General features: G+C 38.1%; 2 protein-coding genes across 3 annotated transcripts in view; one reads left to right on the top strand and one right to left on the bottom strand.

The window, feature by feature from the left end:
- The window catches only part of stk39 (serine threonine kinase 39), a 36,235-nt gene extending 20,895 nt beyond the window's left edge, over positions 1-15,340 (top strand). The window contains exons 15-18 of the mRNA XM_056755473.1: positions 8,072-8,124; positions 9,935-10,003; positions 10,214-10,278; positions 13,949-15,340. Coding sequence (XP_056611451.1) covers positions 8,072-8,124; positions 9,935-10,003; positions 10,214-10,278; positions 13,949-14,023 — 262 coding nt within the window. The 3' untranslated portion in view covers positions 14,024-15,340. The remainder of the gene's footprint in view (positions 1-8,071; positions 8,125-9,934; positions 10,004-10,213; positions 10,279-13,948) is intronic.
- Positions 15,341-17,678: 2,338 nt separating this feature from the next.
- b3galt1b (UDP-Gal:betaGlcNAc beta 1,3-galactosyltransferase, polypeptide 1b) overlaps positions 17,679-24,084 on the bottom strand; it is a 107,811-nt gene continuing 101,405 nt past the window's right edge. For both annotated transcript variants that reach the window (XM_056755195.1, XM_056755196.1), the window contains 2 exons: positions 21,739-21,776; positions 17,679-20,379 (listed from right to left, as the gene is read on the bottom strand). In XM_056755195.1, the coding sequence (XP_056611173.1) occupies positions 19,190-20,176 (987 nt within the window). In that variant the 5' untranslated portion in view covers positions 20,177-20,379; positions 21,739-21,776 and the 3' untranslated portion in view covers positions 17,679-19,189. The remainder of the gene's footprint in view (positions 20,380-21,738; positions 21,777-24,084) is intronic.

Here is a 24,084-nt window from a genome sequence, read left to right as displayed (position 1 = left end):
AACACATGGAGTGTCAGAGGTCCATCTGTAATTCATATGTTAATGATGCGCTTATGACGCCTACATACCCGAGATGATCTGAATAATTTCAGGATTTCAATTTGGTACTTGTTTGTCTGTATTAATACAAGATGAAATCATTTAGAGTCAGAACTTTTGGATTATTTTCATACGTAATATTGAATTCTACTTGTATCTTGACATGTATCTTGTAGTTGAAAAATTATCGATATACCGAATTATCCACACAAAAATCTGCAGAAGTAGTCTAGTAAAAAAACATTTGAGATACCATCTGAATAATGTATGAAAGTATGACAACTAAGGAAGCTCACGGTGTCTAAAAAATGAATGATGCTGTTTTAAACACAGGTTAACACTCGCGGTGTCGGAAAGTTGTTTAAGCGGGTTTTCCTGATCGTCTGATAGATTTTCCTATTGAAAGCGAAGAACAGTGTGAAATCACAGAAAGCGATCACGCAGCGCAGAAAAGCAGAAGTCTATAAAGCTGGGCTTTATTGCGATTCGGCTGGCAGAGAGAAAAATGTCTTTGTTTGATGAGATAATAAGCGATGTGTTGAGGCGCTCGTAGAGAAAGCTGGAGATCCTCGAGAGGATGAGTTTTCAGATATCGCTCTGAATTTAGTTTCTCTTTGATACCTTGAGAGTTCATTTCAAGGCGTGAGGCGAACACTACGCTAATACTGATGAAAACATGAGTAGTGTTTAAAGATCCTGTTTTAAAAAATATGTATATTGATAAACTCGCACCCTTGATGGCACTTTCTGACACGATCTTGGTTTACATGTTCTACAGATATGCTTATAAATTTGATTCTGTTGGCTATAACGTTCGTGTTATAATTTGTTGTAGTATGTAAGTTCATCCTTTCTGCAATTCATCCTGATCCTAATGTACAATGTGCAAAGCCTCTCACTTCATGAGAGTAGCACACCTCTTTCTTTCAAAGGTGACATGTAAAAAGCAAGCTTAGAGTAAAATGGACATTGTGTTTTTTTATGTTTAGTCATTTACAAGAAGTTTTTATCCAGAAGAGGAACATTGCGGGCAATTTTCCAAACAAAAGTTAAAATATATGTGATATCTCAGAGTTGCACCGGTAAGGCAAAATATTACAGAAGCATGTGTAGAAGAAGAAATGACACGTGAAAGAAAACTGTTCGTTTATGTTAGCATAAACTGGAAGTTATAAGGTGAATAAGAATATATATGTCTATACTGTTTACAGCGTTCAAAAAAGCAAAATTGTGCAAAAAAGTGCAAACACTTCCGTATGATAGTCTCTGAACTCTATAAAACAGGCAAAGGACAGGAGACCCAGGACGTGTATTTATTTTCACCCTCGCATGGAAATGATTGATCTTACACTGCGTTCACACCAAACGCGAATTGAGCGTTTTGTGCGAGTACATTATGTACAAAGTCAATGCAGCGACGCGAACTCGCCAAATGTAGAAATCATATTTGACATCCCGTGTCACTCGCGCAAAAATAATGAACTATTCCCGCGAGTAATAAACAGCGTGGAACGCGATTGTTCGCGTTTGGTGTGAACCCAGTCTTAGGCCTGATTCACATTTCACGTCTATAACTGCGCGGAAAACTCAAGACACGCCTCTTTCTCTCTTCAAATGACCCACGTTGCGCTATTTTCATCTCGTTGAGGAGCCGGCGCCCCTAGAAAAATGTCCCTATCTCCGTGTGCCTGCCACGCGGCTACATTTAAATAGATGTGAAATGGGCCTTAGACATCCACGCATTAGTCCGTCATTACTCTCTGTTCCCGCACACATTCTGCCGCCGTTTACTCAGAAAAAGATCTTTATGATTCTGAAGAAAGCCGCTTTAGAAACAGCTCACTGTCTCTCAGCATTCACATTCATTTCTGTCATTTGTCAGATCAGTTTATTGCTCAGATTCTGCTCTTGTGGAGTTCTCGGTGGCGTTTCATTTTTGTATCAACTTGGTCTCAGAATTTCCTCCTTAAATTGCTGTAGATGTAGATTGTAGAGGTCAAACAACCTGGATTTGAGTAAATTTTTAAATAAATGTTTGAATGAGTTCATATAGAGATCTTCAATAATATTGACGTTTGATTGCAGACTTGAGCAATCTGAGCTCATTTTGACACATCTCTTCTCAAACTCTAATGACATGTGTGAGACTTCTGACTCTTTTTCTTATAATAAATATCTGAGATGCAGATGAGACTTAAGTTTCCATTGAATCCAATTAATGTCTAAGAGAAATGCTTGAGTGATTTTATCTTCTGAACATTTGTGCGTGTTTGTTCCAGAGTAAAACATCCTTAAATAAGACTATACAACTTTCAATCCCGCACCGACCGTATTGAGCGTTATGATGTCCTTTATTCATTTTTACACGTGTTCTCCTCACGCCTCAGACTTCATTTGCGGATGCTCGTGTCCCAGCTTAGAGTGTTTGCTCTTGTTTCCTTGTTAGAATAATTGTGACCGATTGACTTTCTGCAGAATAGTTCTAACGTTGAGCCTATTGAAGACATTTAATGGAGCCGGGGGAGCGTTTAAATTCCCTCATGTGTGCAGTCACACACATATAATCATCTAGTAGTGTTGTTATCCGGCCTGCTGGCTGTGAACGTCGCTCCAGCTCAGATCACACTGGATGGTTTTAGGTGAGTACTGTCAGTTCCCATTAGCTGGAGATATGGAGTCTGGCCGATCGTCTCTGACAGTCTTTGTGCAGAAATATGATGCGGATTTGTCTCCGTGGCAGTCTTTCTCAAAGCTCTTTATTCACAGCTCGTGTTTAAAGACTCTGAAGGCATGAGTCGGCATTAGATGCGATGCTCGGTGCCGAGGCTTCTGTGTAAAGGGTGAATTACATTAAGTTGAGAGGGTAAGCTCGTATTTTTGGTGACATCCAGACAGTCGGACTAAAGCCCTTTTAGCTCGGCATGGTCACACCGTTACTACTTTCCTTCACTGAAACAAGAAAATCTCAGATTAATGCGTGCATTAAAAAGAACCACAAGCACATTTTATGATGGGCTCTTCCTCATATTGCAAACAAATTTTGGGACGCCTGGATGTGTTCCTCAGAACCGATGGTCTCGCTCATTTGAAGCGAGCTCAGTATGAAACTTTGATTTGAAAGTTTGTCGTCTTTTCTAGAAAATAGTCTTGTGTTTTTTGCTCCTTTGGAGCAGACAAAGAGAAGAGAGTGAAAGCTCATTACATCCGCTGGACCGCTGGAATTAAATCCGCTTCCTCAATACAAGTTTTACTCTCATTAGTTAGCGGCTCTCTGGAGAAAGCAAACTGCACAGATGGAAAAAAACACTCAATTGTACTGAAAAACAACTCTGAATGGATCAATAATAGCATTCTTTACTTGTGCTTTTTCTTAAGGCTTCGGGGACCTTCACATCAGGAACAGATTTGTTTTCTTAAAAGTTTATTATGACCGTTTTGTAGTGTTTTCATCGATTGTCTGTTTTGTTGCGTGTTTGTAATGTAATGATCATTACTGTATTATTTTTTGTACAAATATACTGTTGTACAATTCTCTCTATAAATACTGTTTACTTACAGTAATAGTAGCACTAAAAATATGCTTTAGGAATTATAAAATGATCTTCTTTTTTCATTATAATAACGACAGTGATTTATTATTTTTATTATGTTAATTAAATATTTCATTTAGGTAACTTATCAGTTCACTACAGGTGTAAAAATACTGTGCACAGTGCAAAAAATGACTAAACAAAATATAATTTCTTAAAGAAATAGAATGTAAATTTAGAAAATATAATGTATTCACCATCATGTCATTCAAAACTGTATGTCTTTCTTCTTCTGCAGCGCACAAAATAAGATATTTTGAAGAATGTTCGTTACCAAACATCACTTAACCCCATTGACTTCCATTGTATGAACGCAAAACCACTGAGACATTTCTCAAACTATCTTCTTTTATCATAAACAGGTTTGGAATGACATCAGAATGATGAAAGAATTTTATTTAGGCATGTACTATCCTCTTAAGAAATCATATTGTGCTTAACAAAAATGATTATCTGTGATTTCATATCAGTATTCTCACGACTATAAATGATGATAGAATTAAAATTTTGCGTGAACTTTTCCTTTAAATTTCTTTTACATTGAAGTTGCTAACATGGTCATCACAGCCGTGTTTTGATAGCATCAATGTTTATACTTTGTAGACAAAATGAACCTATAGAGTGTTTAAAACACACGTCAGCTTTAGGACGTCAGGATTTTTTCTCATGAGAGCAACATCAGCTCAGAGAAGCGGAGGAGAGAGAAAGTGCTGCAGGTGTCCAGCGGGTGAAACTCTCCCTCCAGCTCACAGAAGACAAGTTTAATCCTCACCTTTATCTCTCTCATCATTGATTGGCTGGATAACATTGCTGGAAACCATCCCTGTAATCCCGGCCTATCAGTGTGTTTGTGGGTGTGTGCTTTTGTGTGTAAGCTTTAGCGCTCAACCTCAGAAATCTGTCAAAACAGATACAGTGAGAAGATGATTCAGAGTTATCTCATGTCATAGCTCTGGACATAAACGTTTCACAATATCCAATCTGAGAGATGGAAGGATAAGCACCCTAACATGGTCAGGTACTTTTAGTATTAAAAGGGTTGTATAGTAAGTTTTTTCGGCCTTTTAAGAATATTTCACACCCCTTGTTATTATCTCCGTAACTGATTTATGGCCGCCGTTGCGCTAGTTTAGCTCTTTTTAAAATCCCCTCTAGTCTTCAAATCCATGGTATCATTGGCGACCCACCCTGCATGTGAATGTGGTTTTATAAAGCTGATGTTAGATCATATATCAGCCTGGAGTGAGATGATAATTCTTCACTGATCAGTTAAGTGACCTGCTGGAGGAGGATGGAGAGACGCATCACTGATGATGATGATTGCTGTCATTATAATCCAGTGCTGGAGAAAATGAGGCTAATGTAAGAGTCAATCTGTTTAAGAAGTCCACCGGGCTGTATGAAGCAGCTGGTGAAAGCGGGCGACTCCCAGGCCCGGGTCTGTATTACGCAGTATTGACCCTTTGTTAAATAATCGCTGGTATGAATATTCCCCCAAATCTTCTGGACCAGCATTGTTTTTTGTTTTCCGAAGTGATCTGTATATGCTAAATATAAACAAAACTCATCAAAGTTATATATTAGCATCTTCAGTGGAGTAACCCTGTGTGCAGAAATGTTTTCTTGTCATTTCATCAGTCAGCAAGTTTTTAAAACTATTTTTCGATCTATTGTGATCTCTTTTTTTCCATCCATTTCAAAAACATTTTTATGAAATAAAATGCTAGTTTTGTTATGAAAAAATATTTATATTTTATTAATTATATTTTATAAAATATACTTAATAATATAATTCATTTTTTCAAAACCATTTTAAAATAAATGATCTATTTCAATCTCCTATTGGCTGCTCTTTAATTGCATCCATTTGAAAAACTTTTTATGAAGAAATGCTAGTTTTGTTATGAAAAAATGTTTTTATTTCATGAAATTATATCTAATTATATTTTATAAAATTATACTTAATAATATAATTTGTTTTTTAAAAAACATTTTAAAATAGTTCCGATCTATTTTAATCACTTATTCGCTGTTCTTTTATTTTCTATCTGTTTGAAAAATCTTTATATGAAATGAAATGCTAGTTTTGTTATGAAAAAATATTTTATAAAATTATATTACAACATACACCTACTATTTTTTGATAAAATGCTCTGTATTTTTTCAGGCCTCAAATACTGCAAAGAAACAAGTTGAGATTCACTTTGAAGCAACACAACAATCATAATAATAATAAAATATGATTTGGACAGTGTTGAAAGTGGCATTAGGATAACCTGTTTTATTCTCAATATTTGAGACATTTAAAGGTCAAATGAAGATCACCATGTGTTGGTATTGTTGTTTTATAACTTTTAATTCGCTTTTGACATGATTTACAAGGGTGGAAGGTTTAAGTATGTTGGAGGCGTAATCGCTTGTAATTGACTGTCAGTGAGATACACAGCTTTCTCCTACACTTCATTATTAAATCCACACATGATCTTCTTTAAAGAAATATTGGTAAGACTTAACTTAAAGCCTTTAGGTATTCAACATTATAAAGGGTTATTTAAAGATATGATGCTTTATAATTGTTCATAATGTGTGTTGTAATACATGAAATGTGGTTGTAAAGAATTATAACCAAAATAAAAGTGCGAAGTGCAGCAAAGGGTTATCTTACTATACTATTTCTGTTCATTGTAATCAAATCAAATATTGACCTAAAGTATTCTGGAAGGAAACATTGAAACGTTGCATCGAAAGTTAACTGAAATAAATCCAAAGCCCTAAAATTATAATCAAAAACTAAAATAAGACTAAAATAAAAATGTATCAATCTTTTATCGCAAAATTAAAAACAATAAAACAATCAATTGTAAAATAACAAAAGCATATACCAAAAATCGCCAGTAACTTTAACAAAAATTTACACGGGAAATAAAACAAAATAAAAGTTGATTTAAAATATTTTTAAAACAAAAATCAAAACTATAAGTGTTATAGTGTATAAACTGTAGTTATTATTATTCATGAGACATTATGAGGTGCATTACATGGCATAATTAATACATTAAAACTACTTTTATAATTTATTATACCTGTATGCTTTTAACAAAATATTTCGATAACACTTTACTAAGAGTTGTGTAAATCATGTCCAGGTGATATTTCACCACAAAATCAACATTCAGCAAATACAATGATTTGTCAACGACAGTTTATGATATTAACCACTTTCTGTCAAGTCCACGGTCGCTGCATACGGTCCGTTTGTCCTACAGCCCCGGCGACGCTGTGCAGTATTTCCTCCTGTCCCAACGAGTCTGTGCATATCATTTGTGTCCACAGCCTTTCCTCCTGCATTTGTAAATTTTATGAGGTTGTCAGACCTTGTTGCTGAGGCAGAACAGAGCGTTTGATGTTCCAGAGAACAAAGTGAAGGTCTGCCTCAGATCTGGGCCAATACACAGGGGCGGTTTATCATAAACATCAGCGAGACGAAACCGAGCGTAGCCCGACTCCAGGTGTGTTTACTGAGCCCGACAAACTCACAGAATGATGGAGATATTCTCCATAAAACATTGGGAATCTTAATCTGTCCTCCTCTTTAATTTAGATTATAAAAGGTACTTTGTTGTCTTTCGTATCTTCTTGGCATCAGGAGCACCAAAATTGATTTTATGGCTGTTAAGGTCCCACAAAAGCATTTTATAAGCAAGAGATGGAATATAAAGATGTTTCTCCTTCTGTGTGTAATTCCTAGATTATTTCCCCCAGAGAAGTTCAGCATTGTGACCTGACCTCACACACAGATAAGAGTCGGCTTCATGTTATAAAATGTAGTTTAATCAGAGGTCAGCTGACGGTGAAATGAAGCTAATGAAGATGGAGTCCTCGTCCACCTGTGGTCATCTCACTCGTTCTACAAGAATCTCGCTTCTTTATCAAACAGCCGTGTTGGCACTGACTGCTTTCCATGACAGTGAAATGTCTGGAGAAATGATGATCTGGAGAGCTCGGAGCACACGACTCATTTGTGTTCGTTCACGTCTCGCTGAGACGCAGCACAGATGGACTGTCATCATATTTGGCGTCCTTACAGAAGGATGGAAAGGTGGACGCTCTTTTCTCAGCGCTGCTCTTTCTCTCTTTTCATTGATCATTTCTAAGGGTACTTTATTGGCATGCTTAAAACTGGACATTTGTATTGCCAACGTATCTGCAGCTGGACAAAAGAACAAAGTGAGACGTGTTTTGTGCAAAATTAGAAAAGTGAAACGGTGTGAAAAGCTGGTGAGGATTTTGTACATACCGTCTGAAATGTTGTATTCTTTAGGGTCAGATAGCATGTGCAGATTACTTTGTTGTGTTTGAGTTTCACACTTAGTGATGCAATTGTTTTATTGTTTTATATAGTGCTGTAATTTGGCTGAATTGAATGTTTTTTTCTCTTTCAGAAACTTGAAGAAGGAGCTGAATGACATACGGTTTGAGTTCACACCAGGACACGGTCAGTACCTCCGTCTCAGTCACATCATTATACTTCAATTACACTGTCTTTCTTGGACTCTTTTGTATCTTTTTTACATTTGAAATTAAGTGCACAGACTTGTTTTTTTATATTTTGGCGCATATAATGTACAGGCACACTGTCTTTGGTTTGAGAACTGGGGGGGGGCACAAAATGGGGGAAAATGTTTTGGAAATGAACCCTATCACAAAGTCAAAATACCTGTTTTGCGTTGTTGTTTAAATTGATTAAACCATGAAACAAAACAGTGTTTTTATCGTGTACGAAATGTTGATGTTCATGAATGGGAAAATGCGAGTATTGACAGATAAACGGAGGAAAACATGGCTTGTAAACCTGAAACTGCAGGCGGTAGGAGACGAGACTGACTTTCTAAAATGCTTCACGAGGTTTAACGTTCCTAAACAATGACCAGGGAACCCCACGTTTCTATCAAGCCTTGTCATGAAAACCACCTGCTGTTAAAAGAACGAGTCCTTATTAAAACCAAAAAAGAAATAAATCACACTTTTCTTCCCCATAGAAGTCCATTATAAGGAGCAGCTTAACCCGAAACAACGACTACGTAAAAACAAATTTCTGTTCAATTAAAATCAAAGTCACGTGATTGAAAACAATCTTTTAGTGATCTATTCTGAGAGGCAGACACTCTGTGTCCTGCTCGGTCCTAGTACTTCTCCATGGTCGATGACATAATGCGATTTAAAAATCATTACAAACTAATTTGGAAATGAGGGGGACACGAACGGATTTTGAAAAGTGGGGTGGACATGTCCCCGTGGAAATTACGCCCCTGCGTTCTCACCCCACAATGACTCAAAACGTGCGTTTAAAACATAAAAAGACTTCAAACGAATACTTAAAAATAGATTAAAGTACCTTTGAGATCTGACTGTCCGATCGTGATGTCTTTTTGTTATTTGAAGTGTTTCAATTTTAAATATTTCTTAGAATTGTTCTTCCTCAGATCAAACCTCGCTTTCATATTAAATTCGTACAAAGTGTTTAAAACATAAAGATCTACTTTCCCAATTTTTATTCAAAGTCTTGTTGAAAAGTGTTTTCAGTTCATTTGTTTATTACGTGTACAGTTTAAATTATTTTTTAATGTTTATAAAATAACCCACTATACAATATGTAAGTTCTGTTAACGTTCAATTAACAATGAATATTAGTTCATGTCAACACAATCATTCGTGTTACTTCATTGTGCAATAACTAATGTTAACAGAACTTTTGATTTAAAATATGAATTAGTAAATGATGAAAGTAAAATGAACTAAGATGAACAAATGCTGTAGAGGTATTGTTCATTGTTAATTTATGCCAGCTAATGCATAATCTAATGTTAACAAATGAAACCTTAATGTATAGTGTTACCTTCAACTTTAAATCCTAGATTTTCACATTTAAGGGATATACGGTATTGTCATCCTGGATTGTGTATTGTGATTGGTTAGGACAGTGGTTCTCAAACTTTTTCTTTTTGCACCCCCCCAAATTAAGATTTACAATCTTAAACTTACATTTTTAACTAAACCAAAAAATATTTGGTTATACAATGCTGAAACGTCTATTCTTTTGGTTGGTCGGCTTATTTTTTAAATGTCGGATTTTATCAAATTTATGATACATCTCTATATTTCGTAAAATGCCACAAAATCTGTGGCCCCTCTGTATCCATTTTAGGGCCCCCCCAGGGGGCCACGACCCTCAGTTGAGAACCACTGGGTAAGGAGATGTCGTGTGTGTTTAAACAAGGTTTTTAAACGTTGTGTTTCCTCCTCAGATACTGCAGACGGAGTTTCTCAGGAACTGTTTTCTGCGGGGCTGGTCAACGGACATGATGTTGTCGTGGGTAATGCAATTCTTTTTCTCTTTATCTGTGCACTTACCAAATGTATTGATGTGAAAAAAAAACTGTTTCACCCCAAGATTCCAGTGATACAGATGGATGGCACTTTAAAATATGCATGACATTAAAAGAGCATTTGAAATAAAAGAGCATTTGTGTTCCCAGCGACGTTTTATATTCATGTCAATATTTTCTTTACATGTGTTTTCTCAGTGGCTGCTAACCTCCAGAAGATTGTAGACGACCCAATTACCTATAAAGTATTGACCTTTAAGCTGGTGAGTATTCAGATGTTAAATGTCACAAAACAGGACTCCTACAGTCATGAAAATCCTCCAGGAATTTTCCATTGGTGCAACAAGTTAAAGTAAAATGCGGTAATCCGGAACCACTGAAAGACATCAAAAGTGTGGCAACTTTGTTTATTTTATCAAACGAATTGCGTGTTGAATACACACAGCGTGTCTCCCTCAGGTCCTCCCCGAGCGTTCATTCATTATTTGTGCAGACGGCTTCTTTGACAGCGTAATGAATTTTCATTACGTAACTCCTCATTGATTACAGCGAGCGCATGACAGATCAGAGAGAATATTAAGAGAGTGTTTAATGACGCTTTTTAATTCTTTCGAAATGACAGAACTGGAATAACGTGACAGATACACGAACGCCCGAATTAAAGTGTCACCAAACGTTCCTGTAAACGCGCTCAGATGGAGAGAAGCGACGGCCCCGAGTGGACGTCATGTGGGAATGCGTGTGAGTCTTTTATATCTCGCTCTGTGGAGGATTAGCATCGATGAAGATGCTTTTATCCATTTTACGGTCTATCCTGTTACAGTTGTATATCTATTTACATGCACTTGACAGAAGCTTATCCAAAGCAACTGTCTTATTCAATACGAATTGAAAAAGTAGAACAGTAATGTTTGATGCGATATTGTTGATCTTTTGTCATTTCTGTGCAGATAGTGTTGTAAGATCCTCTACGCTAGAGGAGAGATTTTATACCACAATTGTGAATAATGCACACAAAACCCAAAGAAACCATGTGAGAATAAGCTAGTTCATAAATAAGGTAAATAGCTCAAATTTTTTTTTCTTTCCCTCAACCGCGAGAAACACTTACCTCTGAGTTCAGGTCCCAGCGGATGATCCACGCGCCGACTATAATCTTCACTTTAGTTTGCAGTAAACACCATCTGCGTGTTTGCGTGCGTCTCGCTCCGCTGCAGTCTCTTTAACATCTGCCTGTTCTTACCCTTAACCTCACCCTTAACCTCTCACAAACTCCCAGAATGCCTTTCTCATTACACCTGCTCTGTTTTCAGAATCATATAAGAGAGAGTAGAGTTTTATGCTTTAATTTCTGCTCGTACGTCCCTTCAGGAAACACAACTGGAAGAATGCTGAGAAACAGGGAAAGGGTGCGTGGTGTAGACGGCATGTGTTTTTAGAGTACCTGGTTCACTGATGTCATCCTCAGGGATGTGATTTTTTCGGATTTCCGTATTTTTGGACCTCGCTGGGATCACCCGCGTAAATTGCATAAATTTCGATTTATTTGAATTTGTGGCGGGATTGAGGGTTTGGGATTTGCGTGTGGTAATCATACAGCTGATCAACAGCATCCTTCCTACACTCGCTACGTCATGCACACGCTTGTTATAAATGCAGTGTGACCGCTTCATTCAGAAGAACATCATTTTGGGAGTTATCTTTTTCTTTCCAGAGAGTCCGAACAGACTCATAGAAGCCATTTTAGTAATTAAAATATGTGTGTGGTGTCATTTTTAATGAAGTGGGGAACTGAACAGCGTTTTGTAACATATACAGAAAACCCGGGGCTTGAAGTTGAGACGTCTATATGATATGATTTAATATTAAAACATTATCTATATACAGAGACTCAAATAGGCCCCTCTGTGATTTGATGGCATGACACTATACAAATGGCCGATCTAGTCACTGAAATAGAAACGCGTTGAATTCTCTACTGAAAGCATACATTTAAATGAACTAAACCACAACACGCATCGTTTGCAAAACCTGCGGATTAATTCAGAAAAAACGCTGTATGATGGACGTAGATGCACCACCTAGTGGCTGTGTATGGAAGTCTCTTAAGGCCACAATATTCTTTACTTTCTTTGTTCAATTATTGTTTCAATTTTATTGTAATCAGCAATAAGTCCTTAAAGTAGTTTAAACTACTCAAGGGCCATTAGTAAATGCCATCTTATTTGAAATTAGCATAAAATATTTGCACAAACCATCAACCTATTTTATAAAATATTGTTTAGGTGACTGTTAAACTAATAAACAGAGGAGGAGCTTTCAATCTGTTGGGAGAGTTGTCATCCTTATAAAAAAAATGTATTCACGCCTTCACATGAGTCCGTGTCAGTTTCAAAGCAGTCAACTATTCATGAATCTGATCAGTGCCAGAGATTTTTGGAAGTGTTTTTCAGTCCATCAGCTCTGGAAGTGATCCCATCGATATCATTGTTCTGTATGGTGGTTGTTATAGTTGTGGACTCTTTAAAGAAGTAGTTCACTATAAAATAAAAATGTCATCATAACTCACGCATCCACATGTCATACCGTGTGTTTATTTCTTCTGTCGAAAACAAGTGAAGGCTTTTGAGGAAAGCTTTCCAGGGTTATTCGCCATATAATGGACTTCAATGGGGGGGGCTAAATTTGGTCATCTTTTAAAATTGGAAATGTGAGTTACAGCTCAGTCAGTTTTACAGCCAGATCTTTAAACAAGTCATAGTCGCTCTCATTTAATATAAATCCTGACAGAGGATTGACACACAGCACGTGTTTCTCTTCCTTTCTTCTGTATTTGACCTCAAACACACACACGCTTGTCTCCGAGCCCGTGTGGCTGATAGTTTCTGTGTCCTCCAGAGAAAACGGACGCGAGCGATCGATGGCGTCCAGACATCCGGCCTGTGTGTTACCTGTGATAAGATTATCTTCTGCTCACTGATTGGACATCTGTCAAAGACATAAGAGCAGAAATCTTACTGTCTCGCTCTGGGTTCTTTCTCCGTGTCCTGACCTTTCCTCTTTAAACTTCCTCAGCTTTTCCTCTAGTGTCGGACTGGATATAGTAACTGTTAAAAGAGCGTTCCCCGTTCAATACCAGTTAGGCCGTATCGACGGGGTTTGTGGCATAATGTCGATTACTTCAGGAATTAACTTTGACTTGTCGGACACGCGCCGGGGGAATGTTAGAGAGCGATTTTGGAACTAAAATATCTAAAAGCCATTTTAAAAAGAACGATATCTCTGATGTTTCTCTTGAAAATGCTTATGAGGAATAAAAGCAAAACAAGTGAGAAGGAAGTGTCAAATGAATGTGGATTGTTGACGTCCATAATCTGGATTTGGGTAAATGTGATGAGATATGTTTTGAGTTCATATTGAGATATTCAATAATTTTGAGTTTTGATTGCGGACGAGATGAATCTGAGCTCAAGTTTGACACATTGTTGACATTTGTCCGATTTCGGATTCTTTTTCTCAGGAGAAATATCTGAGACCGGGGCTGGACTGTGAAGAAAAATGGTCTGTCTGGTCTGGTCTGTCGACCGGGGGTCGGCATGCCTATGTGTCTTTTGCATTGTGTTGCGTGCATTTATAATTTGAGCGGCCAAAGCGTCTGTTCCGGCCTCGTAAGTAAGCGGTCCACCGGAAAAACCCTTGATAGCCAGTCCGCCCCTGTCTGAGACTAAAGCAAACGTTTCCAGTACTTCTCTATTTAATGTCAGTGATGTCTAGGAAAAATTATTGTTAATAAATGTTTTTATTTTTCAAGTCTAAAGGATTTTCTTTGGCAATAATGCTTCGGATGATGTTGATCGAGATAAACTTGTCTGGAACATTTCTGATTTATTTCATCTCCATTACCTGTGTGCGTTTGTGTTTGTGTGTTTGCAGGCGTCTGGCTGTGACAGCTCAGAAATCCCAGATGAGGTGAAGCTGATTGGCTTTGCACAGTTGAGTGTCACTTGATAGCATCTCATTACCGCGGCAACGGGAGAGGAGGTGGGCAGAGGGTACACGGATGTGTGTGTCTGAAGGGACTGAGCGCTACAGGAGTTAGCTGGAGGTTTGGTACTACGTTGAATCGCTCCGCTGCAAACCTCCTGATTCCTCATCCAGCTTCTCTTACCCCGCTCCACCCGTCCTCCTCGTGGAGAAAGATTGCACCTATTCAATCAAACACAGCACTGTTATACACACACGCACCGTCCCTCAGAGCTGTATTCCCAAAACCTTTCACCAAACATTCCAACACACATTTCCCAGAATTTAATGCAGGAGCCCATCATCTCAGGAGGCAAGCTAGTGAAACAAAAAAAGAGATTTTTTTGGGTTTTATTATTTTATTGATTTTAGTGTTTACCTCTGCTTTCAACAAAGCTCTGTATTATTATTGTTGTTGTTGTTATTATTTAAAAATGCCTTTTATTTTCTCTTGTACGTGTCGACTTAGAAGCGTGTGCTGATTGTAGACCACATAACTGAAACGGAGGCGCGTCGTCCCTCTGAATGTAAAAAGCACATTTTCATATTATACGTTATTTTAACATTTCAAGTGTATTGTATATAAAGAACCTTTTTTTTTCGATTCCAAGAGTATGAGAGAAGAACCGAATGCTGCCATGTGCAAATGTACTGCTTTATTTTCAGGACAGTGTTGATGCTTCAAAGCTATAGAGGTGCCTTGTTTTTTTTTTATCTGTGCCTGAGAAACGTAGGTAAGAAGCTTGAAGCTTTCCGAAGAAAATCATGCTGCTTCACGAGCAGAATTTGGGGATAGTGTTTTCAGTGGTCACATTAAGATAACAGCTGATGCACTTTGGTTTCACGCGGCGAGGAGACAAGCACCTGCGTCTCCGGCGCTTTGACCCTGAGGAGCTTTCCGGAGTTAACCCGCTTTGTCACGTGACAGACGCACACTTTAATCCTGACGTGTATTGTATTTTAATAGCCAACTGATGAGGACTTGATTTAACAGCACTAGAATGTGTTTGAACCCAGAATGCATCGGTGTCAGATGCAGCGAGTATTTCCTGAAGGAAACCAAACGTCTACTACTGAATGACAGAAAAGCCATCTGTGTGTCCAAAACTAGTAGCTTGAATTGAATGATTCTGTCTTCAACCCACGTGTAAATAATGTTAACTAGAGCTCAATACTTTATTGTTAAGTTGAATTGTGTTTTCTATATACCATGCGTGTATATTACTCTTCATGTTCCCTTTATGTAATCCGCAAAGAATATACAATTTCTGCAAAGGAACAACAAATAAAATGGAATTGCTACTCTTAAAATGAAGCGTGGCTGTGTTTTGGGAATCTGATTATGATTTTATCTCACTGTATTTTCTGAATGTTAAAGTGTTAGATTATATAAAAAACAAACATCCGTTTAGTGAAGAATGCACAGGACTGGGTGATATATTAAACGTGACATATAAACATTCACTTTAGGCCTGCATGAAGAGATAAATTGCAAAATTTGATAACTCTCAAATCATATTTTTATTGTCTATTTCAATTAATATGAATCAAACTGCAGTTGGGTTGTTTTAAGTAACCAAAAGAAACCAACACACACACACACACACACACACAAACAATTACACACAAATACAAAACATGATAACAATTAAAAACAACGTATTTTTGCTATTAAACTTCAAATATTCACCATGAGTTTATATCAACTATCAACTAAGTTTTGGATATGGCAAACCATTGTAGTGCACTTTTTATAATGTTGATGATTTAAAGAAAATGATTATATATTATTATTTAATTATCATTTGGGGCAACTGAGTGAACGACTTCAAGTCAAGATAAATGGCTACAATGGGTATTCTATCAAAATAAAGGTTCCTATTATTGAAACAGAACATCAAATTTAGAGAGAGTAAATATAAGACAAATTGACTTTGGCAAACTTTAGTTAGCCATCATTTTGAGACGAAGCCTGTCTGAAATGTTGGCTAAATAAAGTTTGCTAAAGTAAGTTTGAGGTCAATTTCACGCATTTGCTCGGTTTCTGTTGAGGAACAGAGAGAATCAAAATGTATATCATTATATATTCATAGAATTTCCTCAAAAGGCTGAAAACTATTTTTGTTTCTGTATTCTCACCCAGCTCTAAACTGCAGAATTTAACATGAACCACTAATCAAAACAGCACCATAGGATTTGTTTTAAGTAGTTTTTCTATGAATTTTATTTCCAACACATTGTCAGTGAAATGAGGAGGTAGACCTTCAGAAAAAGCCTAAAGACATCAGATCATCAGACCAAAGATAACCATATTTAACACAACACGATGACGCCATTCTTTGACTGTGCAAAATGGAAAAAAGTGTTTAGTGCAACGTCATTTCGAAAAACAAAATATGATACAATCGATGTCTCCTATCAGTCTTGCTTTTAGTAGATAGGACTTGATCTTGTATGACCGGAATTGCTGCCTTGACGTGTTGCACACATGGAAGCCGAGTGCAGAGACTTTCTTTAAAGCTTCTAGAAAGTAGGATCCATTTTAGTTTAGAGAAGCTTTGCAAAAGTGTTCACGTCTAAATAAAGTTTACAATTCTGATGTCATAAAGTTATTGTCTTACAATAAAAAGTCAAGCTAGCATTCAGCGGGTTTGCATGTAAACATTGGTTTGTAGTTGTTATTAAAAGAAAAACACTTGTCTTTGCCAACACACTTGAAGTATTGAGTAAAAATAAATAAGACACTGGAGTGAGATGAATTTTTTCAATTTGTTACTAGTTTGTTGTAATTGAGGGAAAATCATGCCGCAGGATTAAATCCTAACAGTGTAAAGCAGATTGGTAATAAAAATATTCTTTTTTAACTTAGCAATGAACTAAATATATCATTTGAATCAATTTAGCAATTCATTTTAGGATCCACACTACAAATAAGTAATTTGCTCCTCCAGAACCGAATGCTAATGTGCAAACTGTTCACAAAAATGCTCGTTTCTACATCAAAATGTTCACTTGTGGACAGTAATTTTTAATCCTGCCATGACAACAGTTTCCCTGGAAGCCATCCCAAAATAGTCAGCAATTTCTGACAGAAAATGGGTTGTAAAAAGCACTGGGTGCATTACACCACAGCCTGACAATGCCAAAGACTGTCTTTATTAGTCAAGGGTGCCGACACATTTTGGCAACATCATTGTTTGGCACATCGCGAGCCGTCTGACCGGCCGCGCGGTGCCAAAATTTGGCAGAACCGGCGACTGGCGAATTCCTAAGAGAACCAACGTGTTGGATTGGGCACTTTAAAACGTTTCAAAAGTGACAAAAGTCTAACCACAGGAATAAGCTTGATGTGTGTGTAAATAAAAATAATTGGAACCAATCATAAAATAAGAAACAAATGCTTGTTTATGAAATGGACGATTTCTACTTTATATTCGGATTTGTCGTCTCCTGAAATGCCCTTGAAGGGTGAAAGTTGAAATGTTGTTCGGTGAATTTAAACACCCAACTGTTGGACTACATTACTAGATTAACTATACTGTATATTGACAAAAATAATTAAAGGATCTCTTGCTTAGTGCTAACGTAATATTGAAAACAATATAAATACAATGTCAACACTTATAAAAAAGCACACTGTTATATATTTTTATGTAAAAAATACACAGTATAATACAATCGTACCCATAGGGATAGTATGTTGTTCTCACAGTTAAATGTCACAACCCCTCAATAACAATTTATAAAGAAAAATACATATCAATCACATTTTGGCCTCAACACGATCATTTCTCGATGATTAAAAAAAATGATCCTATTTTTCACGTTTGTTTTCAAAGTGCTTCCATAAACGTCAGATTTACAGCATAGCTTCACCGCATGTTTCTACAGGATTGATCATGTACAGTAAATACTCACTACATACTAAAGCCACTTTCATTTACGATAAAACTAGAAATGTGTCTCAGCCGTTTCCAAAGCATTGCTTGGATTCCAGGAGTAAGAAAATAATTTTACATTTGTAAATATGAACTATACAGTGCTGTGGTTATTTTACTTTAAGTGTTTATGTTTCTAAACATGGATATAAAAGTCTCGCATACTGAAATTAAACTTCACAGAAAAGCCACATGAATCTCACATGTGCAAAACCACACATTTTCACGTGATTCCCATGTAAATTCTCATCTCTTTCAAGTTCATTTCATTAAACAAAAGTAAGCAAGGTCAAGATATAAATTAAGTATGCATTATGTAGTAAGTAATAGAATACTAGTAAGTGTGCAGCTTGATAATAAATTGGATCACTTTTTAGTTTATAAAAATGTATGTTATTGTTTTTATAAACTATTTTTCCGGTGGCTTAGTGGTTAGAGCATGGCGCTAGCAACACCAAGATCATGGGTTCGATCCCAAGGATTGCACATACAAACAAATGTAATGCGATGTAAGTCGCTTTAAGCGTCTGCCAAATGCATAAATGTAAGTGCAACAGTAGTAAACTAGTTAAGAACTACATTAAGTAACTGAAAGTTTTCTTATTTTTAGTAAATTATTAGCAGTTAAAAAAAACTTTTTTGTAAAAGATGTGAAACCCATGGGATCTGGTTGATGTATTTATGAGTTTTTTCTGTAAGGTTTTGAACCATCATTTGTCCAACATTAAAAAATCTACTTTTCACATTTTACTGCACTTATTCATATGTGTAATTCTATGGAATTCGATCACTTAAAGGAACCCAAATATCTGTATGAATAAATCTGCATGTGTTCAGACTCCACAGAAGTGCAGGTTGGCTGTGTGCACAGGTTCTGTTCTGTCCTGGCTGTGCAAAAACGACACGAAATTTCATCGACATTCATATGATCTGATGCGCATTGGCTTTGCATCCGCATGAAAGCACCTCCTGCGATCATGTTCAAGCGTGCGTTCATTCTAATCCGCCTTTAGTGTTTAAACAGACCTGCGGAGTTCTAATATTAACAAATCAATTCTCATCCCACTGTTACATCATCAAATCCATTTGTCTGCCTGTTAGTTCGCTTTAATGTCTCAAAAGGGTTTTTGTTTTCTACAGTATGTGCTCCACGCGTCCCAAAACTCTTTTGCATTACTGGTATTATAAAAGGGCACATCACGTCCTCGGGCATCTAACACTTGAGATGTTTCTTGCTGGTCATGTCGTTCCAGATCCGGTGCATCTCCTCGGGGGAGATCTGATGTACGGTAATGACTCTCCGGTACCTGCAGAGACTGTAAGCCATTTTCCAGTGATTGAAGCCACTGTTCTGATACGGGTGAATCGCCAATTTTCTGAGACACACACCGACGTAAACATCCTCAAGATGTAAGAGTCTGGTGTGCAGAGAAGTCTTGTAGATCAGTTCGGCCACGTCGGCGGAGAACACGTACCCCGTGCCCGAGCAGAACGGAGGGTACTTGCTCTCTGGATAAAGATCTCTGGGCATGTACCACTTGCTGCGCATGTCCCTTATAGGTCCCCCGTTGATGACGTAGCCGGTGAAGTACCTCCGTCTGGGTTTGGTTGCCGGCTTCAAGAGTTTATACACCAAGTTGTCCATGTTGACGAAGATATCGCTGTCCGTTTTCATCACGTACTTGGCCTGGTTGCAGAAGGTGGCCACCCAGCGCATTCCCATCAAAGTTTTGAGCGTGAGGTTGTGGTACGAGTCGACGAAGTCCTCCACCACAATGTCGTGAAAGATCTCGCTCTCCTGCTCCACCATCTGGTTGAGCACGGTGTCCGCGCTGCGTCCCAGCAGGAAGAGCGTGATGAAGCGGAGGTCGCTGAAGGTGCTCTCGTCGCCCCACGTCTCTCGGATGGCCTGCCGGGCATCGAACTCCTTGTGCGTCGTGGTTATGAGGATCACCAAGAAGGGAACGTTGGTCTCGCATTTCTTGGGCTCGTTGATGATGTAATCGAATGCGTGGGGGTTCAGCGGCCGCGTCCTGATGTTCCCGAAGGTGTCGTTGTTGGCCCTTTTGGCGGCTTTGCGTGCGGGGGTGGACTGCTGGCTCACGTAGGATGATGTGGGTCGGGAGATGCTGAGGTACCACAGAGCGCTCGCCCAGCAGATGACCGTCAGCACGTACAGACATGAGACTTTGGAAGGCATTGTGAGGCGTTCACGTGCGGTCGGAGCTGTAAATCTCGAACGGCTTTCCAGCCATTAGCGACGCGACCTCAGGCAGATATGCAGATCTTTGCCACATCTGCACGCTGCGTGACGTTAACGGTCAGAGGCATAGAATCCAGCGTGTGTCCTTCATGGAAAAACGATGAGCATCCATCCACCCGGCGACGCTCTTCCACTTGACTCTGAAAAGCAAAACAGACACATGTAACCCAAAAAAGTTATTCACTTTTCTATTACTTAAAGATGCAGTAAAATATCCAAAAACGCTAGGGCACCTTTTGTTCATTTGAGTAGTTACAATATCTCAAATGTTTCCAACTATTTGGCAGTCGACTGTCAATGGCGTCATTTTCGCGTAAAATAAAGATATAGATGGAAAGCATGCAAAGCCTCCCTTGAGCACCGCGACACATTCTCCTGAGTGGTAAAACACGCTGCAAAATGGCTGAGGAGAATAGGAGAAACACATAAAACACGCAATTATTGCTGAAATTACAAGCAGGTGTACTCAACGGTTACGGACGCTTATGCTTACGGCCTCACTGCTACCTACAGAGAAATCAGGTGATCCTGGATACTGAAATGTTGCGTGGAATTGCGTTTCCTGATATTGTAAGCAGTCATTTTGCTGAATGTATTGCCACCCAGGAGGGCACGCTCTGGTGGGCTCACGTGGTAATCACGTGGGAAAGTGACGACATGTGCATTCCCTGTATAAGCACAGAACGTCCCTCCTGCTGGTGCGAAGCGGCACACCAGGCTTTACTGCCCCCCGCCCGACAACATATTTAAACACTTAGCCAAATATTATGATTTCTATGTACAGCCGTGGCAGGAGATCGTTAATGTGAGGAGGTATTAAAGAATAGCGCGAGCATCTGCATATGTTTGGAAGCAGCAGCAGTCATCTGTTATGATGCCGGTATGGAAATGAGCCCACCGTGTGATTTCTGCTCTGAAGTTTGCAGCCATTTAGACTTTGATAAGAAGCGTGGCGCTGTCTGCCCGAATCTTTCTCTCAGTGGGAACGATAACCAATCTGAAGCGCATTTGTGGAAGGGAGAAAATATCACCGGGGAGCTTTACAAAGGAATGATTTATTGCAATATAATCCAAACAAAATTGAATGGGTTTTTTAGCCAGAGATTTCATCTCGTCGCTTGACGTTACTGACATTAAACTCGGCGCCTAGACGGATGCCTTCGCTTCTTTATGCAGAGTTAATTCTCTTTTCCTTATGAAATATGGTAAATAAACAGTTTAATGCAAGTACATTTCGCCAAACGCATGCGTGGCAAATAATGAAAATAACGTCACAAGCAAGTAGAAAGTGCTTATGAAAACAGGCTTTGTTTTCTTTATGGCTTCCAAATTGTCTTATTTTAATTTAGAGGTAAAAAGTGACTTTGATTTATTTGTCTCCTTCAGATTTATTCATGTGCACTCAAGCCTGTTTGGCAAAAATGGAAAATATGAAGAAGTACACATACTAAATACACACGCACACACAATTATGTTTATATAAACTTGCCTGTACTCACCATTTATCATTCTAGTTTCTGATTGGAGGACGTATCATCTAGAAAAAACACAAGAGAACGATCAAAGATATAAATTCAGTTCAATGTAATATATTATTTTGATTTCATTACAGGGACGTTTTAAGAGTACAAACATTATGGTCCACCATAATACAACAGCAATGAAAATGGAACTCCATCCTCCAACATAAACAACAAGGTAATCGGCTAAACACAACAACATTCAACAACTATAAAAGCTTAAACAGCAAACTAAATCAAACGTCGGGAAAACAGATTGTAGTGTGGTCTGTCGTCTCTGTAAAGGGGTCTCTTATGATAGTTTATAAAGCTTGAATAGAAATGAAAGGTATGCCCATTATCATCATTATCATCATCATCATCATCATCATGGCAGTCGGTCCACTTTCAATAGAGACGCCAGTGATTATAACTCATCGCATGGTCAATATCAAGCATTCTGATGGGTACACAGTCAAGACATATTTATACTTTAACATCATTTACTCCCCCTCCCGTCATCCCAAACCTGTATGACTTTCTCTCTTCTGCAGAACACAAAAGAAAATATTTTGAAAAAAAAATATTACCAAACAACACAGCGTTGACTTCCATTGTATGAACACAAAACTACTGAGACATTTCTCAAAATATCTTCTTTTGTGATCCACCAAAGAAAGACTCACATACAGGTTCAATGACATGAAGCTGACAAATTGATGACAGAATTAAAATTTTTAGTTGAACTATTCTTTTAATCAAATATTACAGTAATACTAAATCAATCCGGCTCTTTGAAACAATGTATTTATTTACTTCCATCGCTGATGAATATCCACTCAAGGTCTTTCTGAAACCACCGTATGTTCTCCATCAATTACTGACGAATGAGAGTTTTCAACACATCTGTTTTAAATGTCAAGATGAAAATCATGGACTGTAGATTCCATTAGAGTTAAAACATCTATGGCTGCACAGTTATGGGATATGAACACTTGCCATTAAGCTTCAGAGTACTTTGCCAGGACTGGCGACCATCTGTCGTGTAGAAATAAGAGAGTTGTTGCCTAACTCCAACGTTTAGTGGACACCAGGAGGAAATAAATGTCAATTTATGAAATGACTTCAGAATCGGGCTGGAATCTCTCATTCTTCTCAGGTATGATGGGGAAATGTTTTTATGTGAAGAACCAGTCGGCGGATTGCATTATTTTGGTGTGTATACACACACACACTGACACACACTCAATATCTACAGTATATTAGGTGTATAGTGATAAAATTGGTGTTAGTCTTTTCATATCCACAGTCGAAAGCAGTCCAGCCAAACATATTAACTGTAAAGAAAAGTTTTGGGTTGATAACATCTTTCTCCAGCTTCACACAAGATTAGCTGCCAGAACCACACAAACACACACACACACACGTTTGACAGATGATTTCACAATCACAGCAGGTTTATCAGGCAAACAGCGAGTTAATGTAGTCTGTAAAACAGATAAAGACCTGAGGAGGCTGAAAGCTTCTGTTAAAACAAGGAAAAGGTCACAGAGAGTCTCAAGCTGATTGAGATAAGATGTGTGTCACTTCAATTTATTACTTCAGTGTTGTCCGAGGCATTTAATGCAAACGCACAGAGCAAACACATTCATGATTTACTCTTTTAAAGCGTTTTGATTGATGTAATAAGAAAATGTGGCAAGTGTGTCTGTCTGTTTATCTGGCTGTCCGTTCATCATTCTGTCTGTCTGTCCGTCCGTCTGTCTGGTCATCATTCTGTCTGTCTGTCTTGTCATCATTCTTTCGGTCTGTCCGTCCGTCTGGTCATTGTTCTGTCTGTCTGGCCATCATTCTGTCTGTCTGTTCATCAGTTTGTCTGTCTGTCTGGTCATCATTCTGTCTGTGTCCATCCGTCTGTTCGTCCGTCTCCCTGCTTATCGTTCTGTCTGTTTGGTCATCATTCTCTCTGTCTGTCTGGTCATCTGTCCTTCTGTCGGTCTGTCTATCTTCTCATCTTTCTGTCTGTCTATCCAACTGTCTGTCTGTCTATGCACCTGCCTGTCTGTCTGTTTATATGGTCATCTTTAAGTCTGTTTATCTATCTGTTTACCTGTTCATCTGTTCATCTGTCTGTCTAAGTTATCTTTTTATTCATCTGTCCGTCCATCCATCCATCCATTTACGTAATATAGCTGTATTCAGCACAAACTGTATTCAGCTGAATTGTTTCTACATCATAATCAAAATAATCTCTGTCATACAGTAATTTATTGTGATCCTAATATTCCTTTTGGCAGACTGTATATCCCTGTAACTAATCTCTTTAGTGATTGTTTTGATAAATCA

Source organism: Triplophysa dalaica, chromosome 8 (assembly GCF_015846415.1).
Source record: "Triplophysa dalaica isolate WHDGS20190420 chromosome 8, ASM1584641v1, whole genome shotgun sequence".
Taxonomy (NCBI): domain Eukaryota; kingdom Metazoa; phylum Chordata; class Actinopteri; order Cypriniformes; family Nemacheilidae; genus Triplophysa; species Triplophysa dalaica.
Note: the sequence above shows the minus strand (reverse complement) of the source record. Positions and strands in the feature narration are given on the sequence as shown.